The 22,007-nt window shown below is 43.7% G+C and overlaps 1 protein-coding gene across 1 annotated transcript; it reads right to left on the bottom strand.

Annotated features, from left to right (window-relative positions):
• Nucleotides 1–419: 419 nt before the first annotated feature.
• Nucleotides 420–1,949, bottom strand: Ccrl2 (C-C motif chemokine receptor like 2). Its single transcript, XM_008830471.3, has 2 exons — nt 1,927–1,949; nt 420–1,522 (listed from the first exon to the last, which is right to left on the bottom strand). Exon 2 carries the CDS (start codon nt 1,508–1,510, stop codon nt 467–469), a length of 1,044 nt encoding a protein of 347 aa, XP_008828693.1. The 5' UTR covers nt 1,511–1,522; nt 1,927–1,949; the 3' UTR covers nt 420–466.
• Nucleotides 1,950–22,007: the final 20,058 nt, after the last annotated feature.

Genomic DNA, 22,007 nt, shown 5'->3' with positions numbered 1-22,007 from the left:
TGCTATGTAGCCTAGACTGGCTGTGTATTTGTGGCAACCCCCCCTGCCTCAGCCTCCCAGAGTGCTGGGATTACTGGCATGTGCTGCAGCTCCTGACTGACAGTTACTGGAAGGGTGATACACTTGGATAAGATAGGGGTTCTGGAGCAAGGGATCTCTCGGTTTGTCTCTCAGTGCTGCCACTTTGGAGTTCTAAAAATTTCAATGCATTTCTGAGCCTCACGTTCCTTCTCAGAGAAATAGGACTAACTGCATCCACACTATGGACATTAGTAAGGAGTGAAGGAATTCATATTTGTAAAGAGCCTAGCACCATGCCTGAGACAAAGTCAAAGCTAAATAAACATTCACTCACCCACCCCTTTTCTTCCTGTATTCTATTTTTAATATAAATGTAGAACAAATTACTTAAAACAATGCAAAGAAGAATCCACGTTTATGTGTCCTGCCTGTGATGCAAGTTAGTTTATAGTTCTGTGGACAGGTCATGACTGTCCCTTGGTGCAGCTTGCACAGAGTCCCCACTGCTTGGAAATGGACTCTCATTGCACCTTGGAAACAGGCTGCAGAGGTATTTCCTAAAGTTCCTGTCAAGAAACAAATAAAGGAGAGGGTTGACACAGCAGTGAGTGGTGGCGACCATCTGCGTAACCTGGACACTTGTGTCCAGGTTGTAGCTGCTTTTTTCATCCTGCAGGGACAAGTGTTCTTGGAAAGTGGACAGGAAAAGTACAGTGTTGTAGGGTGCCCACATCAAAAGGAAGACACCCATTATGACAGAAGCAAGCCTGCAAAGATTGTATTGCCTTTCCCCAAAGCTTCGTGTTTTCCTCATTCGCATCCAGCAGAATATAAAAACCATCAGTGGAGAAACAAGTACCAAAACGTTTGTCTTTAAAGTCAGAACACACTTCCAGAACGGCTCTTCAATGGGCAGGAAGTGAGGTCTGGCAAAGGCACACGTGTACGATTGCCTGTCTAGCTGAGGTTTATAAAACACAAATTCAGGCAAAGTGGCCAAAATAGCTACAATCCATGCCAGGACACTTGGAACGATACCAACAGTCACCTTCTGAGGGGCTGAGGACAGCCATCTCCCATGGGAAAACACTTGGTACCCTTGCAGGAGGAGGAGAATGTTGAAAAAGGCTTCGCTGTATAAGCTCGTGGAGTGGGTTCCAATGAGAACTTTACACGTGGAACTCCTGGGGCTTTCTCCTTGCAAAACAGCGTGTGCCCAGAATGGCAGAGGAAGCAGGAAACACAAATTTGAAACTGTCAGGTTTAGAAAGTAGATATTCCCTGCGTGCTTGAGTTCTTTATATTTCACCAGGATAAACACAGCCAAGATGTTGTTCACGAGACCAACTGCGAATACTGTGGAGCAGAACTGGAGCACCTGCTGGGCAGAGAGAAGCTCGGGGTGGTGTTGGTCCAACCCACTGTTCTCCAGATGATCTTCTATGAAGATGTCATACTCATCCTCCGGGGCCACCGTGTAATTATCCATCCTCAGGCTGCCCTGTGGGGAAACTAGAGGTTATTTTATTTCCTATCATACAACTATATTAGCCCAGAGGGCTTTGAAGGCAAACAGTCACACCATTCCTTGCCTAGTACTTAATTTTAGTGAGTTTGTCTACGTCTCAAAAGACTGAGAGTCAATACATGTCCACTTCCCCAGAGTAGCGGCCATACTCAGTCTGCTCATTAAGGACCAAGCTAGTAATGTGTCAGATGCCACTAGACAAAAAAGGAGGCAGGGCATTATGGCCACTTAAGTTCTTTATTTAGGCTGAAATAAGACTTGCCTAATGGGAGACAGGATCTAAGAAAACGTACAGTTAAAGAGAAGCAGATACAACGCTTAACTTTAAGAACTTTGTGCCCCTCCTATTATCTCAGTGTTTAAAAAAGTTTGCTTACCTTGCTGAGTCCTTGAAACAACTTGTGTTTTGCTCCCAAGGGACTTAAACATATGTTTGCAAAAGTGAAACCATGCTCGTCAACCACGTGGACAGAGCTGGTGAGATAAAGATAACTTACCACTTGACTGAGTTCCCAGGGTGGGGTGGGGGGGGCGGGGGAAGGACGTGGGCCCAGAACCTACCATGCAGGGGAGCTGTGGGAACATCAGGGTCAGGGGAAGACCACTTCCTTCTGAGAAGACTGGTCTTGACCTGAAAGAAGCTAGAGAAACCACAGTTTATCCCTCTGAGGCTCTGTCCTTCCAGCCTCCCGTCTCAAGGACCAGCTAGAATCAAGGTTTGACAGTCCCTTGGACTGTAGAGGAACTGGAAAGTTGTTTGCTCTTCTCCCTTTCCCCAGTTGCCCACTTTTGATTTCCCAGAGCCCTTAGACAGCTGTCCTCCTGGCTGCCCCAGATAAGGATGCTAAGTTGCTGCTGCTTCCTCCAGTGATAGTAAAGGGCTGAGGTCAGAGAGCTAAAAAGCACTGCCCCACCCCCTTGGCTTCTGACATTAGCTCTCTAAATAGGTTACAGTTTCCAGAGTAGAAAAGTGCCCATAGTCACCAGGAATTTGAGGATCCTCCCTCAAAGGCAGCAATCACCAGCACTGATAGATAACTACTTGAATTAGTAAAGGGGATCAGGGACTCTCAGGGAGAACATAGTGAGAGGTAGGTGTTAAGAGTTTTTACTGTTACCTTTGAGAGGCGCTGTGTGCCTTCTCTGATGGATGGAATCCCCAGAGAGGATTTGGGAGGCAAAGAAGCCACAGAGTGATATCAGGTGAGAAGGAGGTTGGGGACAGAATGAGGCAGATAAAGGGTGCTGGTGTGGGTGAATATTGGGCTGCTCTGGGCATTTGTACTGAGGAAAGTGAGGGGAGTTGCAAACAGCTGGAAGGAAGCGAGTAGTCTTGGGACAGGCGGAACTGACTCTGCTCAGGGAAAGACCCAGAGGAAGGAAACCCTGTGTGAGGATGTGTAGGCGACATGACATCAAGTAGAAGATAGCATGAAGAGGTCAAGTTTAGCTTCACGTGGAAGCTGGGGTGGGGAAAGGGAAAATACTTAGAGTCTGAATCAGAGATCCAAGGAAAGTTTCTGTATATGAAAGCATATAGATTCATTGTATTTGTCAGTTTTCCATCACTGTGACAAAATATTTGAGATGATCAATTTTTAAAAAAGAAGAAAAGCTTTTGGGGCTTATAATTTCAAAGGTTCCCATCCATGGTCACTTGGCCCCACTACACCTGGGGCTGTGATGAGGATGAGGCAGCACATCACTGTGGGAGTACATGGTAGAGGATGCCTTTTCATCTAATCCTAGCTGAAAAATAAAGAGAGGAAGAGCTTGGGATCCTAGTATCCCCTTCAAGGACATGCCCCAATCATCACTTCCGTCCCCTAGGCCACACTTTCCAAAGGTTCCACCACCTCCCAATAGCACCCCAGACTGGGAGCAGCCCTTTTATACACGAGCCTTGCAGGGGGCGGGCGCTTATAAAACCACAGAGCAGTCTTGTCAGTGAAACTAAACCACCATCTATAAATTGGCAGGTAGTTCAGAAGCTTAGCTGTGAAGATCTGAGTTCTTAATCACTGAAACTTCCCCCGACCTGCAATCTAAGAGGCAATCACTGTGTGCTTAGTCTCCCCTCCATGTAGACCAGCTATTCATTCAACAAGCATTTATAGGTGCCTAGCATGTGCTCGGCCCTGCCCTACATGCTAGAGATACATCAATGAACAAAAGAGGCAAAATTTTAACTCTCATGTACCTCCTATTCAACAAACAAAAACAAAGTTGTATTAACAGTTGGTAGGAAAGAAGGAGGGTCAGGCGGCTCAGTAGTGAGACAGCATCACTGGGTGTGGGCAGGGAGACAGCAAAGGACTGGATCCAATAATGCCATTACCACATTCTTCCTTGTTACAAACTCCTTCTGTCAGAGAAAACACACGCTAGGTGATAATTTTAGCAAGATTTTACCAAAGATGCGGAGATATTCTTCATACTCTCTTGACTCTCACTATCAAGAGCAAAGGACAAAGTGCATAAGCCATCCCTAGGGGGAGGGCATCTTCCAAGTCCATTCCTTCTTTGGATGCCCCACCTCAGCCTCGAGTTACTGGGGGCTCCTTCCATTGCCATTCCCGTATTCTTTGGCACTCTCCTCACTGTTTAGTATTCACCCCCTCTATTAGTCAACAGTTCTTCAGATATAATGTCTATTGTTCAAGTTACAGCTGTCATTTCTGGATGAGGATTGACACTGCACTATATTGAGCTCAGTGACAGGATGAGGGAAAACTAAGAAGATGGGGACTAACAGGATGTCGGTTTTCAGAGACCTAACTTGATACTGAGAAGGGGTATTGGGTTGCTTAGACGTACGCTACCTTAATCTATTCCTGACTGACAGCTTCTTCAAATACCTGTTCTCTCAGCTCTATCATCTATCTATTAACTATGTGTCTACCTATTATCTACCCCCTCATATATATTTACCCATCTACATCTACCAGTCATCTATCAACTATATACCTATCTATCAACTATCAATCATCTGTCTTCTATCTGTCCTCCTGTCATCTATCTATCCATCCATCTTAACTGTCTATCCATCCATCTGTCATCCACCATTCATCTATCTATTGATCTATTGATCTATCATTTATCTATCCATCTGCCTATCTGTCTACCCATCCTCTCTTATTTACTTATCATCTATTGACTATCTGTGTATACTTGTATATAGCTACTTCATTCTCGCATATAGATCTACCCATCTCTTTATCAACTATCTATGTACCTTGCTATCATCTATTTAGCATCCATCTATATGTTTTATTAACAAATACTATCTTATAGAAAATGTGGAAAGCATGGGGAAAAAAGAATCTACGGTAAAGAAGTTCCCAAATAAAAATTTTCACATTTTTATATGCTTCTTTTCCTTCTCCTCCTTCTCCTCCTCCTTCTTCTTCTCCTTCTTCTTTTTGGCCCTTTGAGACAGGTCTCCCTGTAGCCCCAGCAGCCTGGAACTCACCACATAGACCATGCTGGTCTCAACAACCCACCTGCCTCTGCCTCCTGAGTGCTGGGATTAAAGGCATGCACCACCCCACTTGGCTATTTTCTGTTTTTAAAGACCTACTTCTTAATGGAAAATGTGCAAAAACTACTTTTAGGAAAAAGCCAATATTCTGCTGGATTAGTTCTTCATTACCGAGTGGTAGATTAGAGGAGTAAATAGTCACATGTTGTCATTTAAAGATCATTTACTTGTATCCCAGAGATGGGACAGGGGAAGGGAAAGTGATAGAACTTAAAGTCATGGCATTTTGTTATCTACTGACGTATGTGACTGACTTTTGGTGAATAAGGAAATTGAAACCAAGATTCAGGCTACTTGGCTTGGGTTCCTAGGAACCCAGGGCTCTGAGAGGCAGAAGTATATGCTGAAGTCATGTTGGGCAGGGCTTCCAGCAGACATATCTGTAAGGGATGGAGTGAGGCAGAACCAGTGATGGGTGGAATGACCACAGTGTGGTGACAACTGAGCTCTCAGCTGCTCCTACATGGGGCCATAGAGCTAGGATGGGTCTTGAGGGCTGTACTGAATTTTGTGACTAGGCCAGGCCCCTGTAATCCCACATCAGCCTTGTCCTAGGCTATCTCCTGGGAGGTGGCACTGTCTAGAAATAGACAGTTTTAGTTTCTAGTGAGGGGAGCAACTGCAGCTTTTACCCAAGCAACTGAGGGAGGCAGGTGCAATGGTCCTGAAGAGAGCATCTGGAAAGTTCCACAGCATGCTCTGTGCTGGTAGAAGATTCTAGACTCCCTAAAAAAATTTGTTTTCCCTAAATAGCAAAAAAGGGAAACTAAAATTTCCAAAGCTACTATGTTGTAAGTCCGGGAAACCCACACAGGAGCTCCTATGAACACACTGAAAGAGGAAGTCATGTGCTCAGCGAGGAGCATGTGCTTATTGCTGCACCTGACCATTTTGTTGACTGCTCATCCATTGTCATCAGACTACAAAGAGAAAGGTCAGAGAGGAACTGGGATGTCCCTCTCAGCCCCCTTCCCCAGCTCTCCTTTTTCCTCTTCTCCACTGCCAAATTAGTGACTCTCTGCTTTTCACAAGGTTGAGTTGGGTCGGACAGATGGGGCTGCCTAATATAAACCATATCACAGGGACAAGAAGTCTTTCTACAGAGATTAACAGAAGCAATATGGGGGCCTGGGGAGATGGTTCAATCATTAAAGTGCTTGCCACACTAGCATGAAGACCTGAGTTTAATTCCCAGAACCTATGTAAAAAATATATATATATAGGCATAATGGACCTGTTTGTAATTTCAGTGCTGGGAGGTAGAAACAGGCAGATCCCTAGGACTCACTGGCTGGCCAGCCTAGCCAAATTGTCAGGTTCCAAGTCATGAGAGACCCTGTCTCAAAAAATTAAGGTGGATAGTGTCCTTTGAATGACACCTGATGTTGACCTCTGACTTCTACAACACACTGGCACACATCTGCACGCATACATGTATACGCACATCTGCATGAATATGCACACATATGAACATGTTCACAAAAGAAGCACACAAAACACCCTCATTTTAAAATAGTCCCCTTAATAAAATTAAATAATGACCCATTTTAATTGTGCGGGAAAGGGTTGTGACCTGCTCTACGGCATGGGCGATTTCCTGAGTCCTGCCTAGACCCAGACCCTTGTGAGCCAAGTTGGGCACTGTGAAGGTTCTGTTCCCTTCTTGCTAGCTCTCCCCAGGGACAGTCCCTAAGGTTCCTCAGAGGCTGTGCTGCCACTTCCTTCCTAGGCTCCGCAGCTTCTAAGGATGTGATTTGAGGCGGCTTTCATCACTGTCTGGGACTCTACTGTCTCCCATTCCATCCTGTCTCCAATGATTCAGTCATACCCTCTGAAAAGGGTGCATGAAGGTGCTCCTATCCCAAGCAAACCAGGAACTCCAAACCACAAGGCTGGAGCCATGCTCTCCAAAGAGCCCAGGACTTGGGAACAAAAGTGGTGCTTTTCCAGGGAAGGAGGAAAAGCCTCCTTGTACTGTGATGTCAGGGCAGCGACTGAGCAGTCAGCCATCTCGATCTCATTGTCAGCCCCGGGATGTTTTATTTGCCTTTATCTTGCTTCACAACAAAAATCCCCACAGTGATTCTGCAACATTTGTCGTTGGTACTTCCTCTTCCTCCCAGAGCCCTCTTATCTGGGCACACACATCTCTGCCTTTTGTGGCACATCTTGTTTTTTGAGTGTATGCATCTTGTGTGTATATTAAGTTCATGTGTGGGCGGCCGCGTATGTGTGCGTTAGCAAGTGTGTATGTGGAGGCCAGAGGATAACCTCAAGTGCCATTCCTCAGGTGCCATCCATAATTTTCTTTCTGATACAGGGTCTCTCACTGACCTGGAGCTCACCAAGTAAGCTAGACCAGCTGGCCATTGCTGGTTGTGTCTCCCTTCCCAGGACCAGGATTATAAGCATGTGCCACCACATGCAATTAGGTTTTCTAAATAGTGAAGCTCATGAAGATAGGGCCTCTTTCCTAGCATGGGCTAGCATCTTGCACACAGTAGGCCTTCATAAATGTTTGTTGAATGAGTGAAAGGATGCTGAATGTGGAGCTGCAAAGGTTAATGCAGTACTGAACTATACCGGGGATACTCCACCCACCTTCTCTTCTCCTCAGGTTTCTGCATCTACTTGAAGTATAGAAATTCTGCCAAGTTCCCTCTTCCTCCCAGGTGAGAGCTGAAGGATGCATTGCCCCTCCCTGTCCCACTCTTGTCCTTTCTGTCTTCCATGGAAAGAAGGTAGACTTGGGGGGGGGCGTCTAGTGATTGCTTTTCTTCTCACAGACCTGAGGATGAGGGTCCCAGATCTATATGGGAGGGGTAAAAGGAGACCCTACTTCCTTCCTGTGCCTAAGCCTTATCTACTCATGTGGCATTGCCAGGGCATCTCGAGTTTTGCTCACTAATTCTTAAGAAATTAATTCCTACTTGCTTCTTTTGTGTGTAAGCTTATGCTGGAATCCAGACTGGAAGGTGACAGTTGGCTTGCTATACCTGGCTCTCCTAGTTTACCCTGAGCTATAGAGTTGACATCTGACCAGAATCACTGCTACCAGGACAATTTACCCTAAAAAAGGGTCATCAAGAACAATGTAGTCAAACAAATGGAATACAATGCTATAAAGTTATGAAGCTTTTTTTTTGATTTTTTACTTTTGCTCCTTTTGAGACAGAGTCTCCCTGTAGTCCCAGCTGACCTGGAACTCACTATGTAAACCAGTCTGGCCTCAATCTCAAAGAGATCTACCTTCCTTTTCTGCCTGAGTGCTGTGATTAAAGATGGCACATGAAATACTCTTTTTAAAAAATTATTTATTTTTAAACCAAGTATGGTGGCACATGCCTTTAATTCCAACACTTGGGGAGGCGGAGGCAGGTGGCTCTCTGTGAGATCAAGGCTAGCCTGGTCTACATAGGAAGTTCCAGATCAGCTGGCACTACAGGGAGACCCTGCCTCAAAAAAAATTTTTTTATGGGTATAAGTGTTCTGCCTGCATGTATGTAAGTGCACCCATGTAATGCAATACCCATGGAGACTAGGAGAAGGCCTTGATCTCCTGGAATTGGAGTTATAGATGGTTTTTAGCTGCCATGTAGATGCTGGGAACCAAACCTGGGTCCTCTGCAAGAGCAGCCAGTGCTCTTAACCACTGAGCCATCTCTCCAGCTCCAAGTTGTGAGGTTCTTTACATTGGTATTGATTTCACAGGCAAGGAGCCCTCAACAGGGCCCAGTCTTCTAGAATTTCTAACTCATAGCAGAATGTGAACTGGTTTGCTAGACATGGTTAAAAGTACGGTAGGGAGTTCTCTAATCTAAAGAGAAAATGGCCATAATGAAAAAAAGAAATAAAGAAAATAGCTCACAGTTTCAAGAACTGCTGTGCTAGGCACCATGTTAAGCCCTTGACATACAACTTCTCATTTACCCTCTGAACAAATCTATGAGACAGGTAGTATTATTGACCTCAGTGGCAGATAAGGAAACCAAGGCTTAGAAACAATAACTTGCATAGTAACTCAAACGCAAGATACTCCGATGTCAAGGACCAAATCAGGCTAATATTTATTTATATGCACATCAGACTTCCACTGTCCAGTGCAATAGCCTTGACCACATTAAAATCAAACAAAACTTAAAATTCTGCTCTTCAGTCACACTGACCACATTTTGCACTAGTGTGGTGGGGCCATAGGGGAAGTCATAGATGCAGAACGGGTCCATCACTGTGGAAAACTCCACAAGACAGTTCCGATTTGACATTCTATTACCTGCCAGTTCCACACTTGTATATAATGAATTTTAGTCATTCCTACCCTCCATTCCCCTCTCTCATCCCCTTCCCTCTCTTACTGATACCTTTTTACTTCCCAACAAACCCAGCTCCTATTTTCAAGCCTTGTTTCTGGGTGTGACCCACTGAGTTTAATTGGAATTGTTTATTTCAGCAGTGACTACACTACTGAAGAAAATAACTCACCCTTCCTAATGAACACTAATTGCCAGTAGACCCTCAGGGAGTAATAGGGCCATGTAGGCCCCTCTCCCATCCAAGATGAAACGTTGGTGGACTCAGTATTGTGCAGGGTTTGCATGGATAACCATAGCTGCAGTGCGTTCAGGAGTGCAACGTCTATGTCACGTCCAGAAGTTGTCTTTTGATATGCATCTTCTCATCCTCCGGCTCTTAGGTCATTTCCCCTCCCTTTTCTGCAATATTCTCTGAACCTTGCCTACAGATGATATAGATGTCCCATTTGGGACCAAGTACCCACCAATACTTATTCTCAGCAAATTGTCTGAAATCATGAGCCAAAATAATCCTTTCTTCCCTTAAGTTGTTTCTGTCAGGTATGGTGGTCACAGCACTATGAAAGTAAGTAATACAAGCCAAATTGTTTTGTGTTGTATATGTGTGTGTGTGTATTATTGAAACTATACTCATATGAGCTTCTGTATGAGCTACTTCCCACTGCAATAGGAAGTTTCTCAGATGAAGGCTGAGCACAGCACTAATAATCTATAGATGAAACATGAGTATTTAGAAGGCAGTTTGACGTCATGACTGCTTAGCAAAACAATAGTAGCGAGTTCTCCACTAGAGCTTATGACCTCCCCAGTCATGGGCTCTTGACCAGGTTTACAGAATCAGGCACGAGTTCCCTCCTGCGTTAGTCTGAATATCTTCTATTCCGACACAGCCCTATCAGGTAGATATTAGTAGCATCTCAAATTATCAAGAAGGAACCTGAGGCCCTGAGATCTTAGACCACATCCCAAGCCTCCAAGGCCTCAAGCTGGAACTCAGGCCAGTCTTGGCTTTGAAGTCTCTGGTCCACCAGATTCTACTTTCTATGCTGCAGGAAGAACTGAATTGACCAGTTGAGTCGATTTGATAGCATGTTAGTGGGGAAAACTCTACAATTTCTTAAAGGATATTTTTGAATAATCTAAACTAATGGAAATGAACCTAAGTTGAGGAGTTTTAGAGTAAATATAGACTACTGAAATGCTCCTACTAGATTTTAATTTTCAGTCTTAATTGCATTCAGAGATATGAAGTTTCAAGAAGGGCATTGTATTGACTCAAACTACAAAGTTACATCCACTTTTTAAAAAATGAGCCAAGTCTGGAACTGGAGAGATAGTTCAGTTGATAAAGTATTTATCATGCAGGCATCAGGACCAGAGTTTAATTCCAGAGCTCACATAAAAAAGCCTGGCATGGTGACACACACTTGTAATCCCAGCTCTGGGGAGACAGGGACAAGTGGATCCCTGGAGCTTACTGACCAGGCATCGTAGCCTACGTGGTGAGTTCCAGGCTTGTGAGACACCCTAAAACAAGGTGAGCAGTGTCTAAGGTACAGCACCCAATGTTGACCTCTGTTCTTCACACACACACATGAACACACACATCTGTGTATACACACACTCAGACACATGCACAAATGATCTGTGTTATGGTTTGCATTTGAAACTTTTCTCACAGGCATGTGTTTTAAATGCTTATTCCCAACTGGCAGCACCATTTTGATAGACTATGGAACCCTTGGGAGTTGAGGCCCAGCTAGTGAAACTAGCTGATTAGGAATGGGACTTTGAAGGTGATAACGCAACCCCTGCTTCTGGCCTCTCCCAGGTTCCTGGTCCACTGCTCTGTGAACAACTTCCACCATACATTCCTGCATGGGGGAACTAAATTGCTACACTGTGTCTTCTCCAGATGGATGGACTGAAATCATCTGAAACCATAGCCAAAATAATCTTTTCCTCCTGTTAAGTTATTTCTGTCAGGTATAATGGCCACTGTTGTGAAAGTAATTAATACAACTTTAACTGCTCTGTGTGTGTGTGTGTGTGTGTATGTGTGTGTGTGTGTGTGTGTGTGTGTGTGTGTGTGTGTGTATTGAAACTATATGCCAGGCCCTCAATTTGTTATTTTAATGCTAACTTAATTCTTTACAGAACTGTCCTTGATGTGGCTGGGGCTGGCATAAACTGTCTGGATCCCCAATTCTCTTGTTCTTTGGGAACAATTCTTTACTAGACAGAGTTTAAAGGGAGAACTCACTGTAGTGAAACAAGGAAGTGTTGTGGGTGGGAGGAGGAGGATGCTTTTGCCCACATAAGCAAAATTCATATTTAAAGTATCCAAAAATAATCATTTTCTATACACAAGAGACTTGTTGGCTCTTGAATTTAGGGTTATCAAGCTCAGCATGGGAACCAGACTTCTCATTTTTTAAATTTACTTTTCACATGGAAAGGACAGATCAGAATAGGATTCAAAACCAGAAATGAAACTAATACTTAGAGTCTCAAATAGAGATATTTCAATTAAGTCCAGGTTTAATTATTTTTAACTACATGCTTGTCTGTGTATCTGTGTGTAGGTATGTGCATGTGAGTTCAGGTGCCCACAGAGGCCAGAGGCATCTGGAATTACAGGCAATTGTGAGCTGCCCAACATGGGTGCTGGGAATCGAACTCAGATCCTTTGGAAGAGCAAGTGGTATGTGCTCTTAACTGCTGAGCCATTTCTCCAGCCCCTAGATGCACATGCTTTATAAAGCATCTTTGAAGAAGAAAGAACTAATGTTCTGTTATGAAAATCAAGGAGGTAAATCCAGACTTTCCCTGATCTACATGCCAGCTACTTGCAGGTCAGACCACAAGACTGCTTGGACTTATCAGCCTTCATGCTCAGTGTGACAGGCTCAGACCTCAGCCTTCACACCCAGTGTGACAAGCTTAGACCCTAATCTTCATGCTCAATGACAGGCTCAGAAGCCTTGGATTCGATCCCCAACATTATATAAACCAGCCATGATGGTACGAGCTTGTAATCCAAGCACTGGAGAGATGGAGGCAGGAGGATCAGATGTTCAAAGTCCTCCTCAGCTACACAACAAGTTTGAGGTCACACTGTCTAATGAGTCCATACAGAGAGAGAGAGAGAGAGAGAGAGAGAGAGAGAGAGAGAGCGCTTTTTTGACCTTCTTCAGGGTCATGAGTTCAGCACTCTGCAGACGGGCCTATGCAGCTGCAAGCTTCATTTCACTACAGTATCAACCTGTGTCCTCAACTGATGCTCTTCAGAAACAGAATGAGCTGTGTATCCTCTACAATGAACTGCTGCAGAAATGCTCCTGTCCACAACTGGAACGAGGGAGGCAAACATCAAACAACTGAATGATGGGCTGGGGAGAATGCTCAGCGGGAAAAGCACTTGGCCAAACAAGTGTGGGAACCTGAGTTTGAATCCACAGAACCCACGTAAAATAGCCTGACCCAGTAGCATGCACAATCCCAGCACTCCTACATGAAATGGGAGGTGGACGGGAGATTCCCCAGATGTTTGTGGGCCAGCTAGCCTGGTGAACACAGCAAACAAGAGACTGTCTCAAACAAGGTGGAAGGCGAGGACTGACACCTGAGATTGTCCTCTGACCGCCATGTGTGTGCTGAGCCATCTTGCTGGCCCCCTCCTTATAGGCTTTTAAGACTGTAAATGTGGATGCCAGAGGGATGCTGGAAAAATTTCTCATTACAGGAACACTTGAGAAAAGAAGACCCAGTGAATAAAATCTCTCTACTTGCTTTTCAAATTAAAGTATTATTATTACACATCAGTTCATAGAATAAACCTTTGTTACCTTATATTTTAATTTTCTTAGCTCTTTAGAGGCAAAGAGCACTTTGAACCTACTTGGCCCATAACATAAACACATGTAAACGGTCCTCTTTCAAGGTGGATCCAGTCTCTCTGGAGCATCAACCTAACACACGAGTTTTAGGAAATGAGTGAGACGCCAGTCAGCCCTCTTTCTGCACACACGCCACCTGGTGGGCAGTATGCTGTAAAACACCTTAAGCTTACATTCCAGCAGCTGGCTTCTGGCTCCCTCCAGTGAAGAAACATCTCAGCCTGATTTGTGATGAGCTGATTGACTCTGGGAGTATGACTGCCCTTTCTAAGGAACCAGTCTTGGAGTTCGTTTGCTGAGGCATCACAACAGTCAACCTGTATCTGTGGTCACACGTGGCTGTATGGCATTTCATCTACAGCAGGGCAGGTTTGGGCTCCTATTCAATGTGCTTCCTTTGTTCAGTATCCTGACCTGGCAGAGATCAGTGTAGAGAATTGTTGTGTCATGGTTTGGGAATTGAGCACCAATCTCAGTACAGTTTAGTGGTGATTATAAAGTATAAATTGGGAGCTCCATCAATATAGTTCTATCCCAATTTTACTGGTCAGCAGTGAAAAGACCAAGGAGGAGCCTGGTTTGGGATATTGTTTTCAAGTAGACCTTCAAAGGACATAGCATCAATGCGTCTCCTTTGCTGGGGTTCCTGTTAACCCAGACATTTGAGCAGTGGTGGGATTGACTGAAAATTTTCATGCAGTTATTCTCACCAGACATTGTCCTGCCATCAGTGAGGACTCCTGGGACTGGAGTTGTAGCTCAGTTGGTTGAGTGCTTGCCTAGTATGCACCAAGTCCCAGGTTCAATCCCCAGCATGTTATAAAACTGGGCATGGTGGTACAGGCCTGTGATCCTAGCATTGGGGAGGTGGAGGCAGGAGGATCAGAAGTTTGTCGTCCTCAGCTATATCCTGAGTTTGAGGCAAGTCTAGCTTACACGAGGTCTTATCTCAAACAGACACACATCCCATACCACAAAACAACAACAACAACAAAAAAAACCAAATAAACAAAAAAAAACAAAGCAGGTACCTGTTGGGGTTGATCCAATTGCAGCTGCCTCGCAGCTCAGCCATCAGATGGTTACCAGGCCAGATTGCCTGAATTTGTGACCTACAGGCTGAGAGGTTGATTGTCTGTGCAGTCAGTAAGAAGCTTGCAAATTTGGATTTTGTTTTCCTTTGCCTTAATCGGCTGATCAGTACAGGGCCTGCAGTGCTTTATTTTCTTTGTGAAGGATCATTTTTACAATTTATAAAGGCAATATCCTCATCAATAGTTTATCCTGGAATGCTGTTTTAAGTCACTGTAAGCCATCTCCTCACCTTCAGGAGGCTTCCCATATGGAAAGCTCTAAAACAGATGCAGGATGGCCATGTTTGAAAAGTATGACATGGAACATCTGAGGATGAGAGTCCAGATCTACTCTGTGAGGCCATGCTAAGTCATGAGCTTTCCACTTTAAGACATCATGAGGGGTGTGGAGAGATGAGGACAAGCTTACACACTGGTTTCCTCCCCCCCCCCCATGAAACTTGGAAATGGGAATATTTGAAAAGGTAGAGCTAAGTGGCCAGCCTCACTTTGGCCTCATGGAAACTGCAGACAAAGCAAAGGCTATAGGAAAACTGGTTCCCTCTTTTGGGGCCTTCCAGGCAGCCTGTATTAGGTCTTGGGCACATGACTAGCCCATCACTTTTCACTAGGCAACTTGAGCCCCTGTCTCATACACAGTTTTGAAGGACTGGGGAGATGATGGTTCATTGTATTTTACTTACCTTTTTTTTTTTTTGGTCTTTTTGAGACAAGGTCTCCCTGTAGCCCCAGCTGTCCTGGAACTCACTATGTAGACCACGCTGGCCTTGAACTCACAGAGATCTGCCTGTCTCTGCCTCCCAAGTGCTGGGATTAAAGGTGTGAGCCAACACGCCCGGCTTTACTTACCTTTTTAAGTTTAAAAAAAAAGGTGTGTGTGTGTGTGTGCGCGCGCGTGTATGCGCGCATGTGCACATGGTCAGGTGAATGCGGATGCACGGGTGCCACAGCGTATGTGTGGAGGTCAGAGGATAACCTTGGGTGTTGGTCCTCACCTTCCACTGTGTTTATCGTTTGCCACTGAGTACATCAGGCTAGTGGGCCGGCAAGCTTTGGGGGATTCCCATCTCCATGTCCTATTTCAGTGTAGGAGCACTGGAATAACACACATGTGCTACTGGATCAAGCTTTGTGTGGGATCCCAACATAAGTCCTCAGACTTGCACAAGTCATTACCCATTAGTAAGTGATCAATGTGAATAATGAAGGAATAAATCAATATGAATGAATGAATGAATGAATGAATGAATGAACGAATGAGTGGTTAAGAAGTGAAAAGTAGTCTGAGAGAGGACACTGAGTAATACCAGCCAGGCTTAGGCAGCCTGAACCAGCCTTTGACAGATCACCTGAGTTTTTGCCAAAGGACAGGCACCAGGGCTGGTGCAGGTGTGGATCACCAAGGCCCAAATGTGAAGGAGCCTGGAGTCACTCACTATAAGAGCAGCTATAGGGATCTGATTATTAAGCTAGTGCAGGACAGACAGGGTTGCTAACAGGCCCATCGAAAAACAAATCAAGGGCTGTCCTGCACACAATGGAACACAAAAGGGAAATAGCACCTTACTGTTACATCCTTGCAACATCCCTCTAGCCCCCTCTACTGGTGACACCTCGCATTGCACCAGATGGCAAAAGATGTTTATAATGCTCTGATTTGTTTATAGAGCTGGGCAAGGAAGGGAGGTTTGGGGCTGAGGCACTAAACTGATAGCTGACAAGGCCCATCTGTTCACCTACTTAGCTTCTATATTCATCCTTCTGAAAACATCCGAACTTTTGAGCAACTGAAAAAACAATATACTGTTCCACCTAATAACAAAGACGTTCTCACTCTTTCCTGGAAATAAAGAGACACACTCCCCGAAGCCATTGCACCCATACCTAACAATATTCTCTTCAAATTTATTTAGTTCCTCTGCATATTCTTTTAACAATTTGTAAACAAAATAATAATGATAAGAAGTGAATACAAAACCTATTTGTAGTCAAAAGAAGCAAAGAAAAAATGTTCACTGTGACAGTCTTTCTCTTTAAATTGGTCATGAACTGAGTGTGGTAATGCACACCTTTAGTCCCAGGACTCAGGAGGCAGAAGCATGTGGATCTGTGCAAGTTCAAGGCCAGACTGCTCTACACAGCAAGTAGCTCCGGCTAGCCAGAGCTACATAGTGAGACTGTCTCAAAAAAACATTAATTTATTTAATTCTGTAACGAGAATTCACCACACCAAAGACAAGCACAAAGAACAGAATGGAAAATCGGAAATCCTTTATTCATGATGGTATGGTCTCAGGGAAGTAATCTCCAAAGCCTGAATATCAACCAACAGTTCCTTACAATAATTATAGGCAACCCAGTGTCGCTCCAGACCCGTTCTGTCATTGATGGGTTTGAATTCTTGCCTACATGACTGTGGGCCAGGTACAGGGGTTACAGGTGCCTCTAGCCTACATGACAAGAGACCACGAACTGGAATTTCAAGCAGGAGGTATGTCTACAGAAGCAGAAGCAAAGGTTAAGCAAGCAGCTGTTTCCTTAGGCAAGCAAAGGGCTGTTTCTTAAGATAAGACTTTTATGGTTTTGTTTCTCAACCAGCTCTGGGTTTTTTTCTACCTCAATTCTATACTGTGCTTCCTTTGCAATTTAATAAATTCCTCCAGTAGACACACACTGTGGGAGATTCCATGATGATGACTGTATTGACCTAAGAGCCCAGGGACAGGAGAAGCAGCAGAGGTAGGGAAGGCAAATCCACATTCGTGATAAAAGGGATACAATGGGATCAACTTGCCACCCAGTAGCTGACTAGTACCCTAGACAGTCATGTTCTCTCTAAGAGCCTGAACACAGCCTCTGTAATGCCACCATGGTGGGCCTCTCAGCCTAAGAGTTCATTGGACAGACATTGAGATGGCTGGGAAACAAGGTTGACTGATAGCTCTGGAGTGTACCATTTTGTCCCCCTGATCATTAAGACCTCCTCTACAGTGTTCTTATGCCATGTGATGAGCACTTATATGGGATTCAGTAGTCTTTTCTTGGTGTCTGTTCTGAGAGGTCCAGCCCGCTACTTCTTCTCATTCTTCCTTGTCATTAATTTTCAGATTCTGATCCTGGATCCTCTCAAGTCCCTGAACATCCATCAAGTCAAGTCCCTAGCAACTCACAACTCACTGTAGATCTGCATCTCTTGTCATCTGTCCATGAAAACCAAGTTGCAATGAAATATACCCACCAGTCTTCTGCCCTGGAGAATGCTATCCTTCATTGCTATTCCTCAGAGTCATGCCTGAGGGGTGGCCGCTTTCAGGTGGTACCAGCATGTGGCGCAAACCCATCAGTAAGGCATGCTCAAGTGTTTTCTTCCTCAGTCAGCTCCTCCAGTGGGGATTAGAAATGGGGAGTAGAGGTGGATATGAACAAAATACAGTGTATATATGTATGAAATTCTCAAAGAATAAACTAAAATGTTGTATGTTTTTGAAACTCACATGTTGAAACCCAATCACCAATGTGATGGTGTTAGAAGTGGGGCCATTGGGGAATGATCACAGTGACTGTGGGATCAGTGCCCCCACAGAAGCCCAGAGAGCTGCTTGTGCTTTTCACTATGTGAAAACACAGCCAGGAAAAACCATCTTCTAACCAAGAAGAGGGTCCTCACTAGACCCTGAGCCTGCTGGGACCTTGATCTTGGACTTCACAATCTCCATGACTGTGAGAAATAAATCTATACTGTTCATAAGCTATCAAATATATGGAATTTTGTGGCAGAAGACCAAATGGGCTAAGACATGGACAGACCATATACCAGGTCACAAAGCAAGCCTAAACAAGTCTCAAACAAGTATACGTTCTGTAGGCAAAATACTGGAAATCAGTAAGGAAGACATTACTAGAGCATATTCAAATGCAATCATTCAGAAAGACACTCACAGTGGGAATTCAATGAAATATGAAACTAAAGAGCAACGAAACCACTACTTTAAAAGCTCTGTGGGACACAACTACTGTAAGGCACAGATGGAAACTATCAACTTTAAAAGTGAAGAGGGGGACTGGAGAGATGACTCGGCAGTTAAGAGCACTGGCTGCTATTGGGCCCAGGTTCGATTCGCAGGATCCAGTGCTTTCTTCTGTCCTCCTTGGGCATTGCACAACACAGGTGCACTTATATACATGCAGGCAATGCACTCATATGAATAAAATAAAAATAATAAAATATTTTTTAAAAGTGCAGTGAAATCCTTCAGAAAAATAGGCTGAAAATTAATGAGCTAAGCATACATCTCAGATGTTAGAAGACAACAGTCAATCCCAAAGAAATTTAGAAAGCAGGGATTGAGGAAGAAAAAATATTTTAAAAAGGTTATTAAATATTAAGAGATAGGGGCTGGAGAGACAGCTAAGCAGTTAAGTTGTTCTTGCAGAAGACCTGGGTTCGAATCCCATCACCCACATGGCAGGTAACAACTATCTGTAACTCCAGTTCCAGGGGATCCAACAGCCTCTTCTGACCTCTGTGGGCATTGCACAACATGGGTGCATTTACCTACATGCATGGAATACATGCACACACATAAAATTAAAAAAAATAAAAATTTAAAAATAATTAAATATTAAGAAATAGCAAATAGAGGCTGGACGTGCTGGTGCATGCCTTTAATCCCAGCATATAGGAGACAGAGCCAGGCAGAGCTCTGTGAGTTTGAGGCCAGCCTGGTCTACATAGCTAGTTCCAGGCCAGCTGGCGCTACGGGGAGACCCTGTCTCAAAAAGCAACCCCCCAAACAACAACAAACAAACAAACAAAAAATCAAATAGATGACCATACAAACAGAAGGAAGTTATAAAGTTGGGTCTTTTATGATATACTGAGATCGATGATGGCTGGTGTGCACAGTGGCATATGGACTCATCATGGATGAAACTAAAGAAGAGACACCATTATTCAACATCAGGAATAAAAATATGTCAGACGTTTTTGCAGACAGGGCATGCCTAAAATGGATAATAAGTATCCATTACAACAGAATTGTGCCAATAATTTGAGGCAAAAGGAGAAAGAAAAATCTAATGAAATGTATATAACCCAAGAAGAAACACAAGGTCTGGGGTGCAGCTAGGGAGAAAATCACTTGCCTAGCATGTGTGAAGACCGGGGTTTCATCCTTAGCAGAGAGAGAGAGAGAGAGCCTCAGCAGAGAGAGAGAGAGAGAGAGAGAGAGAGAGAGAGAGAGAGAGAGAGAGAGAGGATAGAGAAAAGGAAAAAAAATAAATTCATCAAAAGGTATAAAATCAATAGTGCACACGCCCCCCCCCCCAATTCCTTCTCAGAGAGAAAACAGTACTAAGAATTTCAGTAGTGTTAAAAATAAACTCTGAGTGCCAGGCATGGTGGTGCACGCCTGTAATCCCAGCACTTGGGAAGCAGAGGCAGGTGGATCTCTGTGAGTTCAAGGCCTGCCTGGTCTACACAGTGAGGTCCAGGCCAGCTGGGGCTACAGGGAGACCCTATCTCAAAAAGACCAAAATTAATTAATTAATTAGAAAATAAAAAAAGAAAAGAAACTCTGAGATCCAACAACCTCATCACTAGGATAACACTGGGACAAAGTAAAAAGAGCTCAGAAAGGTAGTTTTTAATTTTGCAAAATGATGTGTCCCCTCATTTGGATAATGAGCAATCACACTGAGCAAGAAATTTATAAGTTTTTATCCCAACAAAAGAATACTGTGTCTTTTCCCCATTGGCTGGAGTCTGACCTCACAGTCTTTTCCAGTTTTCTAGTTTTAAAAGAATCAGCACAAAGGTGATAAAGGAAAAAGGGAAGGTAGCTCTGAGCTATCAGGCTCTGGGGATGCAGCAGGGCCTTATCACAGACAAAAGTTGTACAAGGTGGGGAGATTTCAAAATAGCCTTACAAAGGTTGCATTCCTATGATCATCCTTTTGATAGAAAAGATTTGAATTCTTTGTCATTCTTTCCCTCACTAGTAAGGCTAGTAAGGAATTCCAAGCTTCCACAGACTCCCCAGAGAACAGAATGATGCTTCATTGTATGAAAACTCAGACAACACCCTCTACAAAACCCAGCAAGAGACAGTGAAATAAAGAACAATTATAACTCCAACTCACTCAAGAATACAGATGTGAGCACTTTAGATAGTAACCTACCAAATTCAACTCTTTACTGGATTATATATGATGAACAGGTCTGGTTTGTACATTCCCAAAACCCAAGGATGATTCAACATTAGAAAAATATATACAAACAGCAATATTAAAAAAGAAAAGAGGGGCTGGAGCAATGACTCAGCAGTTAAGAACACTTGCTGTTCTTCCAGAGGAACTGGATTCAATAGTACCCACATGGCAGTTAACAACTGTCCAAAATTCCAGTTCCAGGCCATCCAACACCCTCTTCTGGCCTCTTTGGGCATTGCATGACACAGGTATACTTACATACATGCAGACAAAACACTCATCACATAAAATGAAAATAATAAATAAAATATTGTTTAAAAGAAGAGAAACTTCTTATTGAATGATGAAGAAAGGAAAATTATTGGATAGGATCCAATGAGTATTTAAGAAAAATATCCCCCTCTTAAGGGAAATTTCTTAATCTGGTGAGAGACTTTTGAAGGAACACCACAGCAGGTGTCATACTTCATAATGAAATGGTTTAAAAGATCCCTTTGGGACAAGTCAAGGGTGTCCATTGTATTCCCAACTAGCAGGGCATTGAAAAAGAAAGGAAACACATGGGAACTGAGAAGATAGCACCAAAACTGTCATTGTTTCACAAGTGACATGTCTGGCATAGGGTTGACAACTCACAGGACTGCCAGAGAGAGCATGGATCCTGCCTCCGAAGGAAGCCTGAGTGACCTGACTGGAACCTGAATTGGGCTTCTGGGGGTACCCCTGAATAGCTGATCTGAAGCCATCAGTTCCCTCCAAAATAAACCTGAGAGAACCTGAACCCTATACCAACCAGATTTACATAACCAATGAAGAAAGGATCTAGGCACCTGGGTAATACAAACAGAAGCATACTTCAACTTAATTCTCATATCAGAATCATAAACAACAAAAGAAATTCACATGTAAAAACCACAACAAAAGACTAATAAAATGGAAAGACAAAACTCAGGTCCCCACCAAACCCCACCAATCCTGTAGAAGAGTTCTACAAGGAGAACCCCCTAGAGATAACCCAGGACACTGAATTTAAAAGAACAATCATAAACACAATCAAGGAATTCAATGAATTTAAAGAACACACAAACAAACAAATCAAAGGGCTAAAAGAAGATAGGGATAAACTTCTGAATGAATTCACAAAAGAGATAGAAACACTGAAGAAAACTCAGGCAGAAAAGAAGAAGGGAGTGGAAAACTCAACAAGCCAACTTGAAACAACAGGGGAAGACCTCACCTCTAGAATGAATGAAATGGAAAACGGAATATCAACATTGGAGGATAAAGTTGAAGAATTGGACCACTTAAGCAAAGAGTATGGAAAACTTAATAAAAACACAGGAATGGAATATGCAAGAGATGTGGGACACCATGAAAAGACCAAATCTATGGATCATAGGA

Source organism: Nannospalax galili, unplaced genomic scaffold (genome assembly GCF_000622305.1).
Source record: "Nannospalax galili isolate Female #2095 unplaced genomic scaffold, S.galili_v1.0 scaffold1050, whole genome shotgun sequence".
Lineage (NCBI taxonomy): Eukaryota > Metazoa > Chordata > Mammalia > Rodentia > Spalacidae > Nannospalax > Nannospalax galili.
Note: the sequence above shows the minus strand (reverse complement) of the source record. Positions and strands in the feature narration are given on the sequence as shown.

What these genes read in the sequence shown, in the direction of transcription:
- Ccrl2 (XM_008830471.3), bottom strand. Translation starts at nt 1,510, where the DNA reads ATGGATAATTACACGGTGGCCCCGGAGGATGAGTATGACATCTTCATA.